Source organism: Phragmites australis, chromosome 16 (genome assembly GCF_958298935.1).
Source record: "Phragmites australis chromosome 16, lpPhrAust1.1, whole genome shotgun sequence".
Taxonomy (NCBI): domain Eukaryota; kingdom Viridiplantae; phylum Streptophyta; class Magnoliopsida; order Poales; family Poaceae; genus Phragmites; species Phragmites australis.
The window spans coordinates 11,433,202-11,454,160 of NC_084936.1; the positions used below are offsets into that span (position 1 = coordinate 11,433,202).

Sequence of the window (20,959 nt, forward strand, 5' to 3'; positions counted from 1 at the left end):
TTTCGTTCTTATCCTTCGAGGATACCTTAGGAAAGGCTTTTCTCATTTTATCTGTTTCAAAGAATTCTATGACCCACCCTGATTGAACATTTAGAGATCTAATAACTTGGCCTCATGAAGATTGGGACCTCTTGTCTTATATCTATCAACCCATGCATGATTTTAGTCGGCTTGGACTTAGAACATCAATATTTGTTCTCTTGCACAGGTTTTGTAACTTCACTTTGTATTCTAACCAGTTGGCTTCAACTATTTTACCCATTCTTTCTTCTCATGGCTAAACTCTAACTGATTATAGTCATGGGCTCCTCCAATATGATCTGTAAATGGATTCTAAATGTCTCATTCTATATATATAGTGGGACAGAGCAAGAGTTTTTTCTATTGAGAGAATAAACTTCAACTCAAAATCAATAGAAGAGGTGAATGTACAAAGAAAGATAACCATAAAGCAAATTGGTACATAAACTCGAGTATGGGTATATCTATGACTTTTTACAACTCAGGTTCCTAAGTCGTGGCTGACACATGGATCAAAAACTTTAATTACACATCTACAAGTGCTTAGTAAAGAAGAGTGTTACATTTTCCTATGAACATTGAGCGGAGCTGCTTGGTTTTATGCCAAAATTGTACACCAATTCTTCTGTAACCAATTTGGCAACAAGCTTCTCGCATCAACGAACCAAACAGGAGAACCCCGGCCAGTCACACGCAGAAACTCGACTGCGCGGCGGGCCCACGCGCACGGCCGCACCCCGACCCCAGCCAGACATCCCAGCCTCGCCTCGCCTCGCCTGCTCCGCGTGGTGTGTTGTCCCGTCCCCCCTCCCCTACTTTTCTCCTCCTTAAACCGATCTCCTCGCCTCGCCGCCGGCAACCGCCGCGAAAGATTAAGCTACCCGGGAGGCGGCGGCGGCGGCGATGGGCGACCACGAGGCGCGCGGGGACGACTTCGAGAAGAAGGCGGAGAAGAAGCTCACCGGATGGGGCCTCTTCGGCTCCAAGTACGAGGACGCCGCCGACCTCTTCGACAAGGCCGCCAACTCATTCAAGCTCGCCAAGAACTGTGAGCGCTCCTGATCGCCCAGGTCCCCGTCCCCAGTTTATTTATTTTTCCGAATCTAAATCGATGAGTTGCTGGTGGCCCTGGTGCTAGATCTGTCATCGGTCGATCGGGGTTCGTGATCGTTACGGCGCCAGTTGATTGGTTTGCCGCGATGGCTACGGAATTCGAGTGGGACTGGGATCTTGGGTTGCGGATCTACGAACGTGCGGCGTGATCTTAGATGCGCAAGGTTTTGTGCTTGGGTTAGTTTATCACGAAATGGGAGGAAGAGGGGCTAGTAGGTAGATGGTTCGTTTGAGGATGCTATTGAATCGGGACCGATTGTGTCCAGCCCTCTCTTTCTAGTTCATATCAGATCGTTTCATTTATGTGTTGTGTACTAGTTCCGATTATGGTTCTTTGATGGGGTTGCGTGGACCCACATAAAATTCACTGGGAGAGTTAGCCTGTCGTGTAACCCATGTTTATGTTTCGTCGTCTTATTGTGCATCGTCGGTTGGATTGGGGCCTTGACTTCACGTTTGATCATTGTAGCATATTGGGAATCCAAGTACTGACATTGTATGGTCGTTTGTCTGTTTGTTCGATATGTTTTTGTTAGTATGGTAAAATCAAGTTTTGTTCAAGAGATTGATAATAAAGTTGCCAAATTACTATTTCAGCACGCCACAAAAACACAAAACTGTCTTCTTTTTAATGGCTGTAATTCATTTCTTCTTCAGGGAGCAGAGCTGCATCAGTCTACATCAAGATTGCTAACTGTCATTTGAAGGTTGGTTTGTTTTAGCTCTTTTGGGTTATTAATTGGCCACCTCAAAGAATCACGCTGTTGAAATGAGATGGTGCTTATACTGTTTATTACTTTGCTGAACAGGGAGATAGCAAGCATGAGGCTGCCTCAGCTTATGTTGAGGCTGCGAATTGCTACAAAAAGTTCTCGCCACAGGGTATCTCCATTTTCCGAGCATCATGCTTCTCCTCCACCGTTATTGTTGCCAACATAATTAACTAACTATTTGTTTGCAATTGTCTCCTTTTATGCAGAAGCTGGGCAAGCACTAAATCAGGCAGTGAATCTTTTCTTGGAAATTGGTAGATTGAATATGGCTGCAAGATACAGCAAGGTGAATGATAATTTTATTTTGCCTACACAGATATACTATCTGTTAATATCCTATTTTAGCCTGGAGTGATTTGATTAATGAAAGCGCCCTTTTTCTTCATGTTGTGTGATACAAATTTTCGGTATCCTTGGATGATGCCTTGTTTCCAAAGGAAATACATCAGTCATGCCGGTTTAAATTTTATGTATTTTCAGGACATTGGTGAGATATATCAGCAAGAACAAGATTTGGAGAAGGCTACAGATTACCTAGAAAGGGCAGCAGACCTTTTTGACAGTGAGGGGCAGGCATCTCAAGCAAACACCATCAAGCAGAAAGTAGCAGAAATTGCTGCTCAGTTGGAACAGTAAGATTGACTTCATTTGGTTCATACTAATTGTATGGAAGTATTTTATTCGATGAAATATTTTGAACACTGTAAACTGTGAAACTTGATACTGTGTACGGTTTGTAAGCTTGTTCAGTTGTGCTTTCGACAGTAGACACTGCATCTCCTGAATATGAATATGATTCTGATCGGTGGGTTGATATTATATACATTAATTAGATAGGTGATGCTATTTGAACACAATATTTTCTGACATTCGAGTTTCTCCAGTTTGATCGATTAAATTTTTGTGGATTGACAATAGATTTAACAGTGATTCTTATAAGTTATCGTCTTCTGTGATGATTCATTCCACACATATACTTATGTTAACAGTTGCAGGATTACAATCTCTAGTGTTATTTCTTATGCAAATTTTATTTTTTCAGGTACCCAAAGGCGACTGAGATTTTTGAATCAATTGCTCGTCAATCAATCAACAATAATCTTCTTAAGTATAGTGTCCGAGGCATTCTCCTTAATGCAGGCATTTGCCAACTATGCAGAGGTGATCCTGTTGCTATCACAAATTCATTGGAGCGATATCAGGTGTGTATTGTTTAGTTTAGATGTTAACCGCATATTGTGTGGTGTTGTCATCGTTCTGATGTTGTTGTTTTGTTTTAACTATTTTGCAGGAAATCGATCCGACCTTCTCTGGGACACGTGAATACAAGCTTTTAGCTGTATGATTTAGTACTTATTTAGCTTTTCTTTGTGGTGATTTGTCACTCATGTTCATTGCATGCCTGGCTTGATATTACATTATCTGTAGTACTGGTAATGAATATAATCTTAAATGGTGGTCCTAAGCCATTCGTCGAGTCATAAAAATGTTCTTTTTGAAAGAGATTACACTGAACATGTGTTTTATTGCAGGATCTTGCTGCGTCGATGGATGAAGGAGATATTGCCAAATTCACTGATGCCATCAAAGAGTTTGACAGCATGACACGTCTGGTATGTTCAGTACTTTCAGTTGGAATATCATGTATCTTTTTTCATCTTTGGTGGGTGAACTGTTTATGACGATGCATTATGTAGCTTCATGCTTAAAAGGTAGGGAAAGTTTTCTCACTATCATCTTAAAGAATAAGGATAAGATTTTAGCCAGATAGCATCACATCAAGATTTGACTGCAAAATAAAATCGCAAACATGCAAAAATATAGAAATGACACTGCTGTCCACTTTTAAAACCCAGCCAATTGGTGCAGTAAAAAAATCAATTTGCCCTCCTTTATAACACATGGTAATTCTTCTTTTTCTCTGATAACCATCCAACCTCATACAGATGCAGAATGTTAGTGTGCAGTGCCTAGGTCAGTGGAAACTGCAAAATTGTGGCTAGGGTCTTGTTTTATGCAATGTTTCAAAAAGCACTAGGCAGGTGGTTGGGCTCTGCCTAACGCCCCGCTGAGGTGCTGGCCAGGCGCTGCCTGTGTGGCCAAACTAGAACCATGTTTGGAGTAGAGGAAGTGGTGGCGGTGACCGAAGGGAGAGATGATGGGGCATTAGTTTTTGAAGGGTTAGTAGGGATGTTGTTTGCTTAGGTCGGCCCATGTAAAATTTGCCTTACTAAGCCCAAGAAACCATAAAAAAGAGGAACCTGTCAAAGATTAGTTCCCGATAATGTCCGTAAATTGACTGGGTACCTTCGAGAGTAGAGATTAATCACGAAGAGAGACAACAATGTATAGAGGTTCGGACCTCCGATTGGAGTAATACCCTACGTCATGTGGGGGTGTTGCTGCCTTGTATTGATGATCTTGAGTATAAGCAAGGTGATTAAGACTATTACAAGGAGTTGCTTGGATCTAATCTATCCTAGCGCTCAAGTAGTCAAGTAACTTCTCTGTTGTTGCCTTTCATGTTGCTTGTAATTCCTTGTTGTGTATGGTTCTCGTTATTGTAGTTATGGTTGTCTTCTCCCCTAACCTTTCCGTCTTATATAGGGGTGAGGTACCGACTCCTATTCAGCCGTAGTTGATAGTGAGTTGTTTCCTTTGATTTCCATGTAGATATACCTGTTTTGAATACAGATTGTATTGGTTTGGGTAACCAATCTAATCCCTCTCGGTATGTACTTCCTTGATTCCGGGTATATCAGGTACTGCTGATTTGGTTCCCGATATCTGGAGCTGCCAAATATGCTTCGTATATACCTTGTCAGTATAGATGTACTCCTTATGCGTATATACCCCATAGTTAGATATTCAACAGAACCGTAGCCTCTGCTTGCCGCTTTCCTATGCAGCTGAGGACTACGCAGTGCAAAGCAACGCCGTCGCCACCGTTGCCCTTGGTTTTTTGGCCACCAGCTCCACCGCTCCTTGCCTCTCGTGCCCTTTGTCTTCCTTCCATAGCTGCCTTGCGCCCACCCAGGCCACCTTCCACTTGCCTAGGTGTCCTGCCCAGACCCAACAACTATGGAGTAGACGTGGTGGTCAGGATTTTCAGTGCTTTTAGCTTTGCCTGAAAACCTACTACTTGCATTAGAATTAAACATAAAATGTGATGAATCGTAAGTTGCTTCTGACATAAATTTTTGCCCATGTTTTAAGTGATTGTTCTAACATTGTTACCTTAGAATGTACTTCCAAAGTGATCATTGCACGTGATATTTGCGTATACTTGATTTGTTTTCTCCCCTGTATCTAATTCATAGACTTTTTTTCAGGATCCTTGGAAAACCACCCTCCTCCTCAGGGCAAAGAATGAGCTGAAGAAAAAGGAGGACGATGAGGATGATCTAACATAAGCATTGTGTAAAATTCGTTTTATGCCACAATATGGTTTGGTTTGTGTCTCTATTTCATTCTGGGGGCTTCGTGTTCCTTCTAAATGAGCATGATGAGATTAATAGTCTGTCTGGTTTGTATAGAACTTCAATTTGGACAATCATGTCGAGGAGGCTGCCAAGATTTCTTTTGTTGATTACTTAATTTTCTGTCAGAATGAAAATTTGTACCTTACATTTGTGTCAAAGATTTGTTCATGATAATATGTTTGTAAATAATGGGTTATTTTTTTTTATCAGGGATCGGGTAAGAAAAGAGATGTGATGTAGATAAGTTTGGGTCTTTAGCTGGAGTAACATCTTATGTTCTGTATGGATGTTGATATATATGTATTTTTTTTAAGTACGAGCAATAGAGCTAGATCTATTATAAGGATTAGATTGGAATTAAACTAAATTAGAGATGGAGTTACTATCTCATGTGATCTTGATACATGTGGCGAGATGTGTATGCTTGAGTTGTGGTTGTCCTTCAGGAGTCTTATATAGGATTGATGTATCGTCGTCTATCCAACGATAATTGATATGGAGTTATTTATCTTGTTCGCCAAAAAAAAGCAAATAGATTTGGTCGAGATACTAGTTATATTCAAGTTGGGTTATATTCAAGTTAGTTGGGTTATATTCAAGTTAGGTAACTAATTGAGATTTTTATAGTATGTAACTTTTAAATTTTGGATGTATTAGGTATCGTAGATTTGGTTCTATAATATCAGAAGTTGCTAAATATGTGAGTGGAGTATCCTATTCGTATACACTGTATTCTATGTATATATATATATATATCCTATAGTTAGATTTTTGACAAAATCCATCCTGATAAAAAAGCACTGTGAATCCAATCACACTGTCTGTTATGTCACAAAGATTGGTGAATTCAGACAAAGTGACCTAATTGGGTGGCACGTGACTAAAGACTTCATTAGTAGGAGGCTAGCGCGAGATAGCTTTACCTCGGAGTATTACAGAGACAAGGATATCTTTAAAGACGCGGTCGGAGATAAGATTTAAATGGCAATTTGCTGCTTCTGTTATCACAATTAAGCTCTTCGAGTGACTTTTTCTTTCTTTTTATAGCTTTATCTCCTTCAGATATTGCTGCTCAATTGAGCAAACTCTTTTTCAAAGAAGCACAAGAATACTCTGTACAAACACTACTCTCTTGCGAACTCTTGACTAGAGGTAGGGATTCCATTAAGTAAAAAATTAGCACAAATTGTTGCTTGTTGGACCTGATTTGTCTTTTTACAGGTTCCAATTTTTCGCCAAGAAGGCAACACGGGGTCCTCGACCATGATGGCATTTCCTCTTCTCGCACTAGCAACAAGAGGAAAACACCAGTCGATCAAGGGGCCAAAGGGTCTCTTTGATCCAAGAGGTTGTTCTCGCTATATGATCCGGTGCCCCTCAAGTGCACATGGAGAAGAAGGCAATTGGTACTGACATCGAGTTGTCAGGTGATTATTTTAGCTACTACTCTGGCTATCGAGCACTTGCACACTAACGCTTGTTCTGCATGGGTAGCCTTTCTATATGAGAACCCTGGAGCCACTCCTCGATTGCCTCCTTGAGTAACCGACACGTCTGATGACTTGGTAAGAAAGGTAATTTATTGAGTTGCCCCTCCCTCTCACCTTTTGTCATTCTTCTGAGCATTGGCTCGGTGAGTCCAAGATGATGATAAGTCGTTGTGGGTTGGTTTCTTGCAGCAACAACATCTTTGGCTTCATCTGATCCCTAGACCTTACCTTCAGCACAACCGATCAAAGCTGCTGGTATGATGTAGAGGAAAGTAATAATCAAGAGGAAAAAGTCGAGTGTTTTTGCCGGCATCCTAGTCGCCACAAGTTTAGATTGGATTATTTGTCTTGGTTTATGGTCTTCCTTCCTGTTTCTTAGCTAGTTGATGGCAGGTTACCATGTCTGGAGAAGTCGAAGGAGAAGGAAACAAGTGACCCAGCCAACCAGCCAATTTCGGCTTCTTCTGAAGAACCACTTCTACCTCCTTGAGTAGAGCAAACTTCACAAGACGCGCCCAAGGGAAGCTTGGAGCCTACTGCAATCATAATCTTGGACAAATGTTGATCCTTGGGCAGTGATAGAGGCTCACATAGTAGCTGCCATGGCTCAATTATGGCGATCGACCATGTTGTTCATCAAAGAGCCCACAAGGATAAGGATAAGGAGCTAACTGTTCGCTGTGGTAGGAGATGTTTGAATTCCCTGGGGTATAAAAGGAGGAGGGGAGCGAACCGCCCTCCTCTTTACGCCATCTCGTGATCCAGCCCCTGCTTTCTTCACGCTCTTGAGCCCTTAGACTCTCCCTAGGCGATCAGAGCACCTCCCCTTCTCCACCGTCCAGACCATCTCCCGCCCCGACGAAATGCCGAGAGCAGGAGGAAGCCGCCGCGACAGGACTCCCGACGGCATGCTGCCGGAGTCTCGCCTGTCGAACGAAGAGGTGGCGGGGAAGATCCGGAAGTTGTTGGTCCCCGAGGGCCAGCAGGGGGCCCTGGTGGTGACGCCGGCGAGCTTCCCGCTGGCGACAACCCGCCCGGGGCGCATCGTCCTGTTCACCTCCTTTGTGGCGGCCAGGCTGGTGCCGCCGTTCTCCACGTTCTTTCTTCAAATCCTCGACACCTACGAGATCCAGCTGGTGCACCTGAGCCCCAACTCGGTCGTCATCCTGGCGGTCTTCGCCTACTTCTGCGAGATGTTCGTGGGAGTGCCGCCATCGGTGACACTCTTCCAGCATTTCTTCGGCGGAAGAGAAGGAGGGAGGACTCCGGGCCAGCGCCATCGAGCCCGGAGTTCAGGATTCCGGCAGCAAGATGGCAGTACCGAAGACCCACGACCACGTAAGTTTTGTCCTTCATTCTTTCTTGGGCGTGCCTTGCCCGGACTAAGTTCTGGATTTTGATCTCGTACTTCTCCCACAGGCCGCCTTCGGGCGCCGCCGAGAGCCAGGGGCGGCCGGAGGCGCCGAGGCCGGCGCCAGCCCTCGAGCCGAGCGCGCCCGAGCCGGGTGCACCGGCGGAGCCAGGGCTGGCAAGCGCGGCGGCAGAGCCGGGGCCGACGAACGCGGCGGCGGAGCTGGGACCGACGGGCCCGGTGGTGGTGCCGGAGCCGGCGGACGCGGCGGTCGAGACAGGGCTAGCGGATGCGGCAGCCGAGACAGAGACACAGTCGCAGCCCGAGCGTTCGGTGCCGTCCGAACCCGCCCCAAGCGCGCCAAGCGCGGGGCGGGTGACGGCGTGGCAGTTCTCGGGGACCCCGAGCCCCCCGGGGGAGGCTCGCAGGGGACCCAACGCCCAGCAGCCGCCCAGCCAACCCGCCGAACCTCTCTCGGTCGTGCTTGGGAGCGCCCGGGAGGTGATCGGGCGGCTGGAGGCGGCCGTAGCGGAGGAGATGGCGCAGCGAGAGGCGGAGCGCGCCGCTCTGGCCACGGAAAGAGCGCAGCTCGCCGCGGCTTGGCATGTTTTTGTCTCCCACCTTGCCGCGGTGCGCGTCGCCAACGAGGACGAGCAGCGCGGCATGGAGGAGGGCTGGAAGGCCTTGGAGGAGGCCCGCGCGGAGGTCGCGCGGGAGCGGAAGGCTCTGGAGGACACCCGGGCCGACGCCGCGCGGGAGCGGGACGACGCAGCCCGCCTGGCCGAGGCATCGCGGCAGCAGGCTGCCGAGGCCCTTGCCAGGGAGAGGCAGGCACAGGAGCGGGAGGAGGCGGCGGTGAACCGCGAGAGGGCAGCAGAGGCCTTCCAGGCTGACCTAGCCCGCCAAAAAGGAGAAGTCGACCGGACCCGTGCCGAGCTCCAGTACTGGGCGGAGGAACTCCAGCACGTCGAGGGGGAGTTCCAACGCCGGGAGGAGGACGTCGCGATCCGGGAGACCGACGTCGAGATAACAACGGCGGACTTGGGCGCCCGGGATGATCTGCTGGCCTGCCAAGAGGCGGAGACTGCCGAGGCAGCGGCGGCCGCTGCTGTTAGGGAGGAGCGGATCACCAAGTCCGAGGCGGAGCTGGCTGCCCGCGAGCAGGCCCTGTCCGTCCTGGCGGGGCAGGTGAAGCTGGCCGCGGGCCACGCACCCGGCGCCGGCTCTGCTGGTGCGGCCGGGGGCTAGGGGCTCGAGGAGCGGCTGCGGATCGCGAAGGAGGAGCTCGAGGCCGCCTCGGTCGAACGGGCCAGCCTGCAGCTGATGCTGGAGGACACCCTCCAGCGGATGCAGCGGTCCGTGATGGCGGCCGGACTCGGGCAACTTATCGTGGAGAAGAAGTGGGCAGGCCCTGGCTGGTACGCCCTAGGCTTCCAGAAGGTCTGCGAGCGCCTCGAGGTGCTGCCCTGGGCTGTCCAGGAACTCGCCGCCCGGGAGGGGCGTGGCTTGGCCCAAGTAGTGGCCGAACACGTCCTGGCTTGCTACCAGAACCAAGACCCGAATTTCCCGCTGGAGCCATCTCAGGAAGGGGTGGTTGAAGCCGAGGAGGAGGCCGCCCGGGAGGCGGTTCGGAGCACCGCCGCCGCGATGGCGGCCGGTTTCAAGCGGGAGGTGCCGCCACCCCCAGTCCCGAGGAGCGACAACGAAGGCTCTGACTCCGACTCCGACTAGGCTTTTGTAGTAGTTTTTTTTCTTCTTTTCTTTTTGACTTGATGTAAATATGGGAGTGATCCCTCAGAACAGCTATCCTTTTTTGTGAATATAATGGAAGCCTTCCTTTGGGGTCGCAACTCCAGTATTCTTCTGAGTGCTTAGCGTAGTTTCTGATGTTTTCTCTTGACACCCCGAGGAGTACTCAGTCGGACCGACCCCGACCTTTCCTTCCCCGAGAACGAAGTCGCCCCGACCGTCCTTCTCGGTGCGTTCAGCCCCCGAGCCCTCACGAGTCCGCAACGGCTAAGTCAAAAGACAAAGGCACGAACTTCCTTGCTCGGGAGATAGATCGGTCCAGCACAGAGCACACCATGACCGGTGAACACTTTTCCACCTTGCAACCACTCAGTCAGCAGACTGGAGACACGCGCGGGCGGGAATGCGACCAAGAGTCCCCATGGTTCGGTGGTGCCCGGGCTTAGGACGGACCGGACCGAGCATCGACAGCCCGCCCCTGAGGCCTAGGCTCCGAACTACTCGAGCGGCTCGAGCGATAGGATTACCCAGGTCGCCCAGGGACTCGGTAGTGCTCGGGGCCCTAAAAGCGGACCGAACACCACGACCACCATGAAAGACTTCGATCGGACATTACCGCACGTACGATACACCTTTCTACGGACTGTTCTGTCTTTCTAGGAAAAAGTGGACACACGGTAGGGTTTTGTGCGCGAGGAGATCATCTCACCGAGCGGATTAGAATACGAGGGCCCCCGAGGACGACTCGGGAACAAAATATTATTGAATGTGAATTCGTCTGAATTTAACTACTCACCGGACAGCTGTCAGCCTTTCGGCCAACCGATCCAGGAGGGGCATGCGCTCTGAGCTCGGGGTGCCCGGGAACTTTGTTCCCACGGCCGGGGCACCCGAGCACCAAGGGGCGCGTGAGGAGCCCGGGGTCAGGCGATCTCGACCACTCAAGCTTGAGCGGTAGGACCACCCGAGGACCCTTGGAGCCGAGCAGCAATCTAGGCACTGAGGCCCTCGCGATCGAGCTGCTTTTGCTTTTGATTGTCGATCTGTGACTTGAGAAAAAATGGAGAAATTCTTTGCTTGGTGCGCTCTGTTAGTGCGGTACTCGTTATAGACTGCTCTCGTTTTCGACCCGAGACCTTTTGAATACCCAGACCGGCGGACAAGAGAAGACAGAGGCATAACCCAAAGGTCCTATGGTTCGGTGGCGCCCGGGTATGGCAGACCAGACCGAGCACCGACAGCCCGCCCCTAGGGCCTAGGCTCCGGACTACTCAAGCAGCTCGAGTGATAGGATTACCCGAGAACCCCAGGGACTCGGTAGTGCTCGGGAGCCTGCTACGACACCGAACACCACAGCCTACCACAACAGATGTAAGCCAGCGGCAACTGTCCGCGCACATACCGATCGGGGTTCTTTTATTAGCGGGAAAAAGAGAGAGCGAACTTTTCTCGCACAATCGAGCATCTCACCAGACAGATTAAACATATGAAGTCCAGAAAAATGAAATTGACATATGATTGCACATTGATACATATACTGTATTGACAATTTTTTACAAGGTTGGGTGACTTACCCAGTTAGTGGTAGCCCCCGGTCAACCTGGTCGGGGGGGAAGCCCCCGACCTGGTTGACCTGAGCCGCAAGCATGGCCATCTACAGGTAGAACTTGCGCAGGTGCTCGATGTTCCACGGGTTGGGGAGCGGTTGCCCGTCTTCTGCAGCCAGCTGGAAGGAGCCTTCTCGCAGGACATCGATCACGGTGAAGGGGCCTTCCCACATAGGGGACAGCTTATTCCTTCCTTCGCGAGACTGGACGCGTCGGAGAACTAGATCCCCCACCTCGAGAGACCGGGCTCGAACGTGGCGCTGATGGTAGCGCCGCAGCCTTTGCTGGTAGCGGGCTGCCCGGACGGCGACACGCCGCCGGCGCTCCTCCAAGTAGTCGACGTCGTCACGCCTCTGTTGCTCCTGTTCGCCTTCAGAGTAGGCATGCACCCGAGGGGAGCCTAGAGTGAACTCAGAGGGGAGGACCGCCTCAGCGCCGTACACGAGGAAGAAAGGAGTCTCCCTGGTAGCGCGGCTTGGCGTGGTCCGGTTGGCCCATAGCACGGTAGGCAGCTCGTCGACCCACCCCTTTCTGTGCTTTGCGAGCACGTCGTAGGTCCGGGTTTTGAGCCCCTTCAGTATCTCCGCGTTGGCGCGCTCGACCTGCCCGTTGCTCCTAGGATGAGCGACGGAGGCGAAGCAGAGCTTGATGCCGAGATCTTCGCAGTAGTCCCCGAACAGGGCACTTGTGAACTGAGTGCCGTTGTCGGTGATGATCCGGTTCGGGACACCAAAGCGACTGGTGATGCCGCGGATTAACTGGAGCGCCGTGTTCTTGGTCACCTTGATGACTGGGACCGCCTCCGGCCACTTGGTGAACTTGTCGATGGCGACATAGAGGTACTCATAGCCCCCGATTGCTTGGGGGAATGGACCCAGAATGTCCAGCCCCCAGACCGCGAAAGGCCATGACAGGGGGATGGTGTGAAGAGCCTGCGCTGGCTGGTGAATCTGCTTTGCATGGAACTGGCACGCTTTGCAGCGCCGAACCAGCTCGGAAGCGTCCTGGAGAGCTGTAGGCCAGTAGAAACCTTGTCGGAAGGCCTTCCCGACCAACGTACGGAACGATGCATGGCCACCGCACTCGCCCTCGTGGATCTCAGCGAAAAGCTCACCGCCTTCTGCCCGAGAGATGCATTTCAGGAGAATACCGCCTGCGCTACGCCGGTAGAGATCCCCATCTACTATGGCATAGCGTTTGGACTGCCGGGCAACTCTTTCGGCAGACGCCTCATCCCCGGGGAGGAACTTTTCCTTCAAGTACCCTCGGATGTCGTCCATCCACGAGGCATCTTGAGAACATTCGGAAAGCGCAGCGCACTCGCTGGACGGTGGCACCCTGACGGGGCTTCCCACTGAGGGCGCTGCCGGGGTCCCCTGAATTGAGTTCGAGGTTTCCCCTTCGCCCTGTTCGGCAGGCAGGACGGAAGGCCGTGTGAGTCTTTCTTCAAAGACTCCGGCAGGGACGCGCGCACGGGAGGAGGCCAGGCGGGAGAGGTTGTCGGCCAGAGCGTTGTCGCGGCGAGGGATGTACCGCAGCTCCAGGCTATCGAAGCGCTTCCCCAGCTTCCTAACTGCTGCCACGTACGCCGCCATTTGAGGATTCGTGCACTGGTACTCTTTGGATACTTGGTTGACCACCAGCTGAGAATCTCCCTTGACCAGGAGGTGATGAATCCCGAGGCCCATCGCAGCTCGGAGGCCAGCGATGAGACCTTCATATTCCGTCATGTTGTTGGATGCGTGGAAATGTAGCTGCACGACGTACCGGAGTTCTTCAACCGTTGGGGAGGTGACAACCATCCGGCCCCCGCGCCTTTCAGCGAGAGGGAACCGTTGAAATGCATGATCCAGTACCCGGGCGCATAGTGCCCGGGAAATGCAGAGATCTCTTCTGGGACGACCTCAGGGACGGGTGTCCACTCTGCCATGAAGTCAGAGAGTGCCTGGCTTTTGATCGCCTGGCGGGTGACAAAGTGCGGGTCGAACTCCGCCAGCTCCACCGCCCATTTGACTACATGCCTAGTGCCTTCTCGATTCCGGAGGATGGGCCCCAATGGGTACGTGGTAACCATCGAGACCTTGTGCGCTTGGAAGTAGTGGTGCAGCTTCCGGGAAGCGATGAGCACGGCGTAGAGCAGCTTCTGAGCCTGGGGGTACCTGGCTTTGGCCTCCCGGAGGACTTCACTAGCGAAGTACACCGGTCGCTGTACCCGGCGAGCCCGGACCGCGGCCTCACCCAAGGGGCTGTTACAGCCCCCAGGCTCAGCGACGTGGTCGGGGCTGACCGGATGCTCGGGCTCTACTCCCTGGTCGGGAGGAGCCGAGTGCTCGGGCTCGACCCCCTGCTCGGGGGGAGCCGCGAGGACGGGGGAGTGCCCGGGGGTGGCCGGGCGCTGGGATCCAGCACTTGACCCCATGCGCTCGTCGCGCTCCACCACCAGCACCATGCTTACGACCTGAGGAGTGGCCGATACGTAGAGTAGTAGTGGCACGCCTTCGGACGGAGCCACCAGCACGGGTGGTGAGGTGAGATACTTCTTCAGATCGCGGAAGGCCTGCTCGGCCTCCGGCGTCCAGTCGAAACGATCGGTCTTCTTCAGAAGCTTGAAGAGGGGGAGCCCCTACTCCCCAAGTTTGGAGATGAAGTGCCCGAGGGCCACCATGCAGCCGGCGAGACGCTGAACCTCCTTGAGTCGAGCCGGGGGTTGCATCTGCTCGATGGCCCGGATCTTCTTTGGATTGGCCTCGATCCCTCGGCTGGAAACCAAGAAACCGAGGAGCTTGCCCGCAGGTACCCCAAAGACACACTTCTCGGGGTTAAGCTTCAGGCGGGTAGTGCAGAGACTATTGAAAGTCTCGGCAAGGTCTTCGATCAGGGTGGCGCGGTCTCGGGACTTGACCACGAGGTCATCGATGTAGGCCTCGACGTTGCGGCCAACCTGCGAATCAAGGGTGATGCAAATAGCGCGCTGGAAAGAAGACCCAGCGTTGCGCAAACCAAAAGGCATCGACATATAGCAATAAGTCCCCACCGGGGTGGTGAAAGCAGTTTTCTCTTCATCCTCTACGGCCATGCGAATCTGGTGATAATCAGAGTTTGCATCTAAAAAACACAAGAGATCACATCCCGCGGTTGCATCTACAATTTGATCTATGCGGGGCAAAGGAAATGGATCTTTAGGGCAAGCCTTGTTTAGATCGGTGTAGTCCACGCACATGCGGAGCTTGCCGTTGGCCTTCGGGACGATAACTGGGTTCACCAGCCACTCGGGGTGGAGGACTTCTCGGATAAATCCGGCATCAAGGAGCTTGCTGACTTGCTCCCGGATGAATTCCTGGTGCTCGGGCGCCTGCCGCCGGACCTTCTGCTTCACTGGGCGTGCGTCCGGGAGCACAGCCAAGTGGTGCTCAATCACCTCCCTAAGGATCCCGGGCATGTCGAACGGCTGCCATGCAAACACGTCGGCGTTAGCCCGGAGAAAGGTGACGAGCGCGCTTTCCTATTTGCCGTCCAGGTCTCCGCCGATTCGGATGACCTGGGAGGCATCTTCGCCCACCATGACCTCCTTTGTAGGAACGGAGGCGTCGGCGGCGAGTCAGGGTTTGGATGAAGAGGGTCCTGGGCCCCCTGGACAGCCTTCGACCTCGGCCTGAGCTGAGACCAAGGCCAGGTATGACTGCTCGGCGCAGGAGACGGCACCGCCAGAGTCGGCGGTCACGGATATGGGGCCTGTTGGGCCCGGCATCTTGACCGTGAGATATGCATAGTGCGTAGCCATCATGAATTTAGCAAGCGCCGGATGCCCGAGGATGGCGTTGTAGGGGAGGGGGAGCTCCACGACGTCGAAGAGGACGTTCTCCATGCGGAAGTTATCCCGACTCCCGAAAGTCACGGGTAGCTCAACCTGCCCGAGGGGCAGGGAGTGCCCGGGTGTCACCCCACAGAACGGAAGCGACGGCTTTAGGCACCTGGAGGGCACCTGCAGCTTCTCGAAGGCCTCCTTGGAGAGGAGGTTGAGGCCTGCGCCCCTGTCGATCAGCACTCTGCCGACCCTTACATTGCAGATGGTGGGGGACACTACCAAGGGTAGTCGCCTCACGCCTGCAGTACTGGCGGGGTGATCGGCTATACTGAACGTGATCGGGGCGTCCGACCATCTCAGGGGCCTTGTGGCCTCTTCGCTCGGGGTTGCCGAGCATACCTCGCGCCGCATGGTCTTGATGCTGCGCCGCAAGGAAGGCGTATAGGCGCCTCCATCGATGAAGGCGACAGTGTGCTCGGGCTCCTGAAAGCCGAGCTCTGCGTTGCCGGGGGTGGCCTCAGCGTCGCCTCCCCAGCGGGACTCGTCGCGTTCCCTTTGGCGCTGCTCGACGAGGCCCTTGATCGTACGACACTCTGTGAGGTCATGCCATCTGGTCTGGTGGATTGGGCACCATTTGCCTGGCTCGGGCCCCGTAGGAGCGGGGGCCCTTGCTGGAGCGGGAGCCCGGGCTGGGGCCGGAGCCCTTACGGGAGCTGGAGCCCTCGCGGGAGCCGGAGCCCTAGGAGGGGCCCGGGCTGGGGCTCTTGCGGGCGCAGGCCGTCTGTCGGCGGCCGCCCGGCGTTCTTGCCGGCGGTCGGGCTCTTGGGCCGGCCTATGGGCGGGCCCTGGGCCGGCTCGACGGGGACAGCCTCGCGCCTCCTTTTCTTTTTCTTTTTCCGCCTGTCGGAGCGGGAAGAACTTGGTTGATCGGCGGTGGGGCGATCGAGGCGCGGAGCGTGCCAAGCCCGCGCCTCCGCCGCCTTGGCGCACTTTTCGGCCAGCGCGAAGAGTTCCGCAGTGGTCTCGATCTCGTGCATACCTAGCTTCTCAAGCATCCTCTCATCGCGGACGCCCTGCCGGAAAGCAACGATAACAGCGTGGGGGGTTATCCGCGGGATAGTGTTGCGGACCTGGCTCAAACGCTGAATAAAGCGCCGCAGCGTCTCCCCCTCCTGCTGCTTGACGGCGTGGAGGTCGCACTACAAGCCGGGGCGCGTAAATGTGCCCTGAAAATTAGCCATGAACTGGTGGCAAATATCATCCCAGGAGCTAATAGACCCTGGGGGTAAGTTCATGAGCCAAGAACGGGCAAAGCCCCTCAAGGCCATATGGAAATAATTAGCCATCACCTTTTCGTTGCCCCCGGCCGCTTGGATGGCCATAGTGTATATCTGGAGGAACTCAACGGGGTCGATGGACCCATCGTACTTCTTCGGCAGCTCGGGGCGGAACTTGGAGGGCCATTTGACCCGGCGGAGCTTGCTAGGGAAGGCACGGCAGCCGGTGCCGTACCCTGTGGCGCGGGTGGCGTTCCTTGGTGGTGAACGCCGGCGAGCCGGGGAACCCTGGCGATCATAGGCCGGCAAAGAGGAAGCCTGGTCCTCAGCTTCGGCCTCCTGCCAGGTCTCCCGCTGGCGCTCGAGAGTGACACGCGCGTCTTCGAGGCCCCTCCGCTCGTTGAGACGCAAGCGGAGGTCCTGGGCTCCGGACACGGCCAGGGGGCGGCGCTCCGCCTGGAGGCCCCCCGGCCTGTGCGAACGTTACCCGACGATGGGCCGGTTCTGGCGGTGCCACGCTGGGTGGTGGCGCGAGAACTCTAGGCCAGTACCTGCCGGCGGGCAGTGCCGACCAGGGCAGCGACTTCCTGGAGCCAGCGGCCCTCCGGGGTTTCTGCCGTCGCCTGGACAGGCGGATGTCTGAGGAGGCGTACGACGGAGAGGCGCCCGACGCTGTCCAGACGCGGACCTGGCGGCAGGAGTTTCGACTACCGGCTGGGGGTCGGATGGTACACCGGCGACGGCGGCGACGGCCCTGCTGGGCCCAGCGCCCTGGTCCCGTTGGGAGGGGAACGCCGCACATGCAGATCGCGGCTGCTGCTGGGACGCAGCAGCGGCTGGGGCCTCCTGCGCGAGGGGCTGCATTCCCCGCTGGAACTGGAGCCGGAACGCTGGAGGCGGTGACCACCGGCCATTTTTTCTGCGGAAGAAAACAAACAAACAGATTGAGGGATGCTTCCCCCCTACCTGGCGCGCCAGCTGTCAGAGGATTAACTCCAGTCGCAGGGATCCCGAGAGACCCCTTTTTAGAGATTCGGCCGGGGGATGATCCTGAATACGTTCGTCGAAGAAATAAATGGGAATGAATGCAGCGGCCAGTGGTGGGGGTGTTGACCTAGTGCAAGAAGAAGTAAATGCACCGGAATTTAGACAGGTTCAGGCCGCACGGGGGCGTAATACCCTACTCCTGTATGGATACTGTAACTGTCCCGAGGAAGTCCCTCAAGGATGTTGCGGGTTACAAGAATGTTGGTCTATCTAAGAGCTTGAGACTCCTTGTTCTTCAGCTGGGGCTGGGCTCAGCCTTCCTCACAGTGTTCTCTTGCGCTGTGTTCTTGCCTATCCATTCCCTCTAATCGTCTTCTTCAGCTCTGCCCTTTTCACTTGGTCTTTCCTTTTGTGTCGCCGGCTGCTTTAAGTACCCGCCGGCTGCGACATGCCCCGAATGGAAGGAGGGGCACGAGTTCCGAGATGCCATAAATGGAAAGGGCATCATCATTTCCTCTGGGCGAAGTGACCGGGGGTGGGAAATGCGTCGCACGCCCGGTCATCCGTCACCATAAATGCCCTGGCAACGGGCGCTGTGGAGAGGGCCCACCGGGCAGCCGCAGAGCAACCCGGCGTGCCCGTCCTGTCTTGTTCCCCTGTCACAGCAGCGCGGCAGACGGAACGCCTTGGTCCTTACAACGTTATCCCGAGACAAGCCGGATGGCACGGGACGGGACCCGTGCAATTAATAACCCCACGCCTCTCTGCCAAAACATGGTAGGAACTGACGCTGAGCGCGGCGGGAGCAGTTGGAGGTGACAGGCCACGCACGATCATTAAATGCGGCCTCGGGCCTTTGACTGGTTGACACCTCATCGGTAGGCCCCTCGGGGGTCTTTCTGGGTCGTCGGGGTACCGAGTGCTCGGGGGTACTATTCACATCCCCGAGCACTCTCTCCCGAGAATGCCTTTCCTTGTCCTCGGGGTGCCGAGTGCTCAGGGATACTGTTCACCTCCCCGAGCACTCTTGTACGGACCCTCGGGGAGCCGAGTGCTCGGGGGCTGCCGCATGCAGCCCCGAGCACTCTCTCCCGAGCACTCTTGTACGGATCCTCGAGGAACCGAGTGCTCGGGGGCTACCGCACGCAGCCCCGAGCACTCTCTCCTGGAGTTTAGCTCTCTTGATCGTCGGGGGACTAGGGTGCTCAGTGGTGACCGTACACCTCCCCGAGGACTTTCTTCCCGGTACTTGGATTCTGTGGACCATCGGGGAACTGGGGTACTCGAGGGCCACCGACTGTGGCCCCGAGCACCTTCTCCCGAGACTTGATCTTTTCTCATCCTACAGGAGAGACCCCGCGGGATGGCGCCATGTGGCGGATGGCTGGCCTGGCCTCAGGATTCGGGGACCCCCGGTTCCTGATACACCGACACTAGCCCATATGCTAGACGATAATCAGCTACCGCCCTAAGGAGGAACAAAAGAGGTTCCTCGACTCGTTCGAGGGAAAGTAGGTCTTTCCTATTTGCAAGAGCTAGAAGGATCATTTTTGTCAACTTTGCTCTAATCAAATGCATTCGAATTACCAATGATTTACCTTATCTATGAATGAAACTGTCGAAGTTGGTCGATATGCCCTAAGTTCTCGAGTATGGAGTACCTCACCGTTTGGAGTAGATAGTCGAACTGATCCAGGTCGAGTAACTTCTACTACCACATAGGGCCTTTCTCACTTAGATGATAACTTATGGTGCAGGGCTTGTTTCTGTACCTTTAATAGAAGAATGTCCCAAGTAGTGAGCTTCCAGGGCTGGATCTTTTGACTGTGATATCTACGCAACGCATGATGATACTTAGCCACTCGTATGGACGCTAGATCACGAAACTCCTAGAGTAAGTTAATATCGTCCGCTCGTAATTGCTCTTGCCCCTCTTTCGAGTAACTTTCCACTCAAGGTGATCCATACTTCAACTCGGCTGAGAGCATTGCTTCTGCTCCGTACACTAAGAAGAAAGGAGTTTCACTGATGGCCTTTTTAATCGAGGTGTGAGTGACCTATAGTACTGAGGGAAGTTCTTTTGCCCAGCATTTCGAGTAGGCTTTCAACCTGTCGAAGACCCGAGTCTTAATACCTTGCAAGACTATACCATTTACTCATTACACCTGACCGTTGCTCTGAGGGTAGGCTACTAAAGCGAAACAGGTTTTAATGTTGAATTCTTCGTAGAACGCAATAAAAAATAGGTTTTAATGTTGAATTCTTCGTAGAACACAATAAAGGTCCCACTTTTGAACTAGCTACCATTATCTGTAATTACACGATGAAGAATGCTGTATCGAGTAATTATGCTCCTCATGAACTTCTTGTCTGTATTTGCAGTGATTTTTCCTATGGGTTCAGCCTCGATCCACTTAGTGAACATGTCAATAGCAACAAATATGAACTTATAACTGCCTTGGGCCCTTGGAAACGGTCCCAGGATATGCAAGCCTCAGACGAAGAAAGGCAAAGAAAGAGGAATTGTTTGTAGAGCTTAGGATGGTCGAGTGGTCTGCTTTCCAAAAAATTGGCAGCCCTCACACTTTTGACCAGCTCGGAAGTATTCTGGAGGGCAGTCGACCAATAGAATCCTTAGCAGAAAGCTTTTCCAACCAAGGTGCAATATGATGCATGAGTACCACACATGCCTCTATGGATATCGAGCAATATTTTATTACCCTCTTCCTGAGTGACGCACTTCATCAAGATTCTGTTACTCCCATTTTAGAAGAGCTTGCCATTTACCAAAGCGTATAGCTTGGACTTACGAGTAATTTTCACTACCGATGCATCATCGTAGGGACCTCTCGACCTTTGAGGTAGGCTCAGAATGGAGTCATCCAAGTTGGCTCTCGTTCGAGTAGTGCAGCATCCGTGTCTGCGGCTTCTACTTCGCTGACGTGACCAGACTACTGCCCGAGTTGGATAGCATCCATTTGCAGAATTATTGGGACATACAGTTTGAAGAGTTTCTCAATAAAGACTCCCACGAGCAGTGGTGCTCAGGAAGAAGCGAGTCTAGCAAGTTCATCCGCACTATAGTTGTCACTCCTTTTAATGTGTGTTACTTCTAGTCCTTCTAACTTTACTTTGAGCTTTCACACATCGTTCAGATAAGCTGCCATGTTATTATCTAGGCACTGGTACTCCTTTTGCACTTAGTTTATGACTAGCTGTGAGTCTCCTTTCACAAGTAATCACCTGATTCCAACTGATGCAGCTATACGAAGCCCGTTTACTAGTACCTCGTATTCTGTAACAT

General features: G+C 53.0%; 1 protein-coding gene across 1 annotated transcript; it reads left to right on the forward strand.

Moving 5' to 3' along the window:
• The first annotated feature begins 781 nt into the window (after positions 1-781).
• LOC133895549 (alpha-soluble NSF attachment protein-like) lies at positions 782-5,738 on the forward strand. Its single transcript, XM_062335957.1, has 9 exons — positions 782-1,069; positions 1,792-1,841; positions 1,944-2,016; positions 2,114-2,193; positions 2,388-2,539; positions 2,950-3,109; positions 3,199-3,246; positions 3,440-3,520; positions 5,240-5,738. The coding sequence occupies exons 1-9, from the start codon at positions 925-927 to the stop codon at positions 5,318-5,320; spliced, it is 870 nt and encodes a 289-aa protein (XP_062191941.1). The 5' UTR covers positions 782-924; the 3' UTR covers positions 5,321-5,738.
• Positions 5,739-20,959: the final 15,221 nt, after the last annotated feature.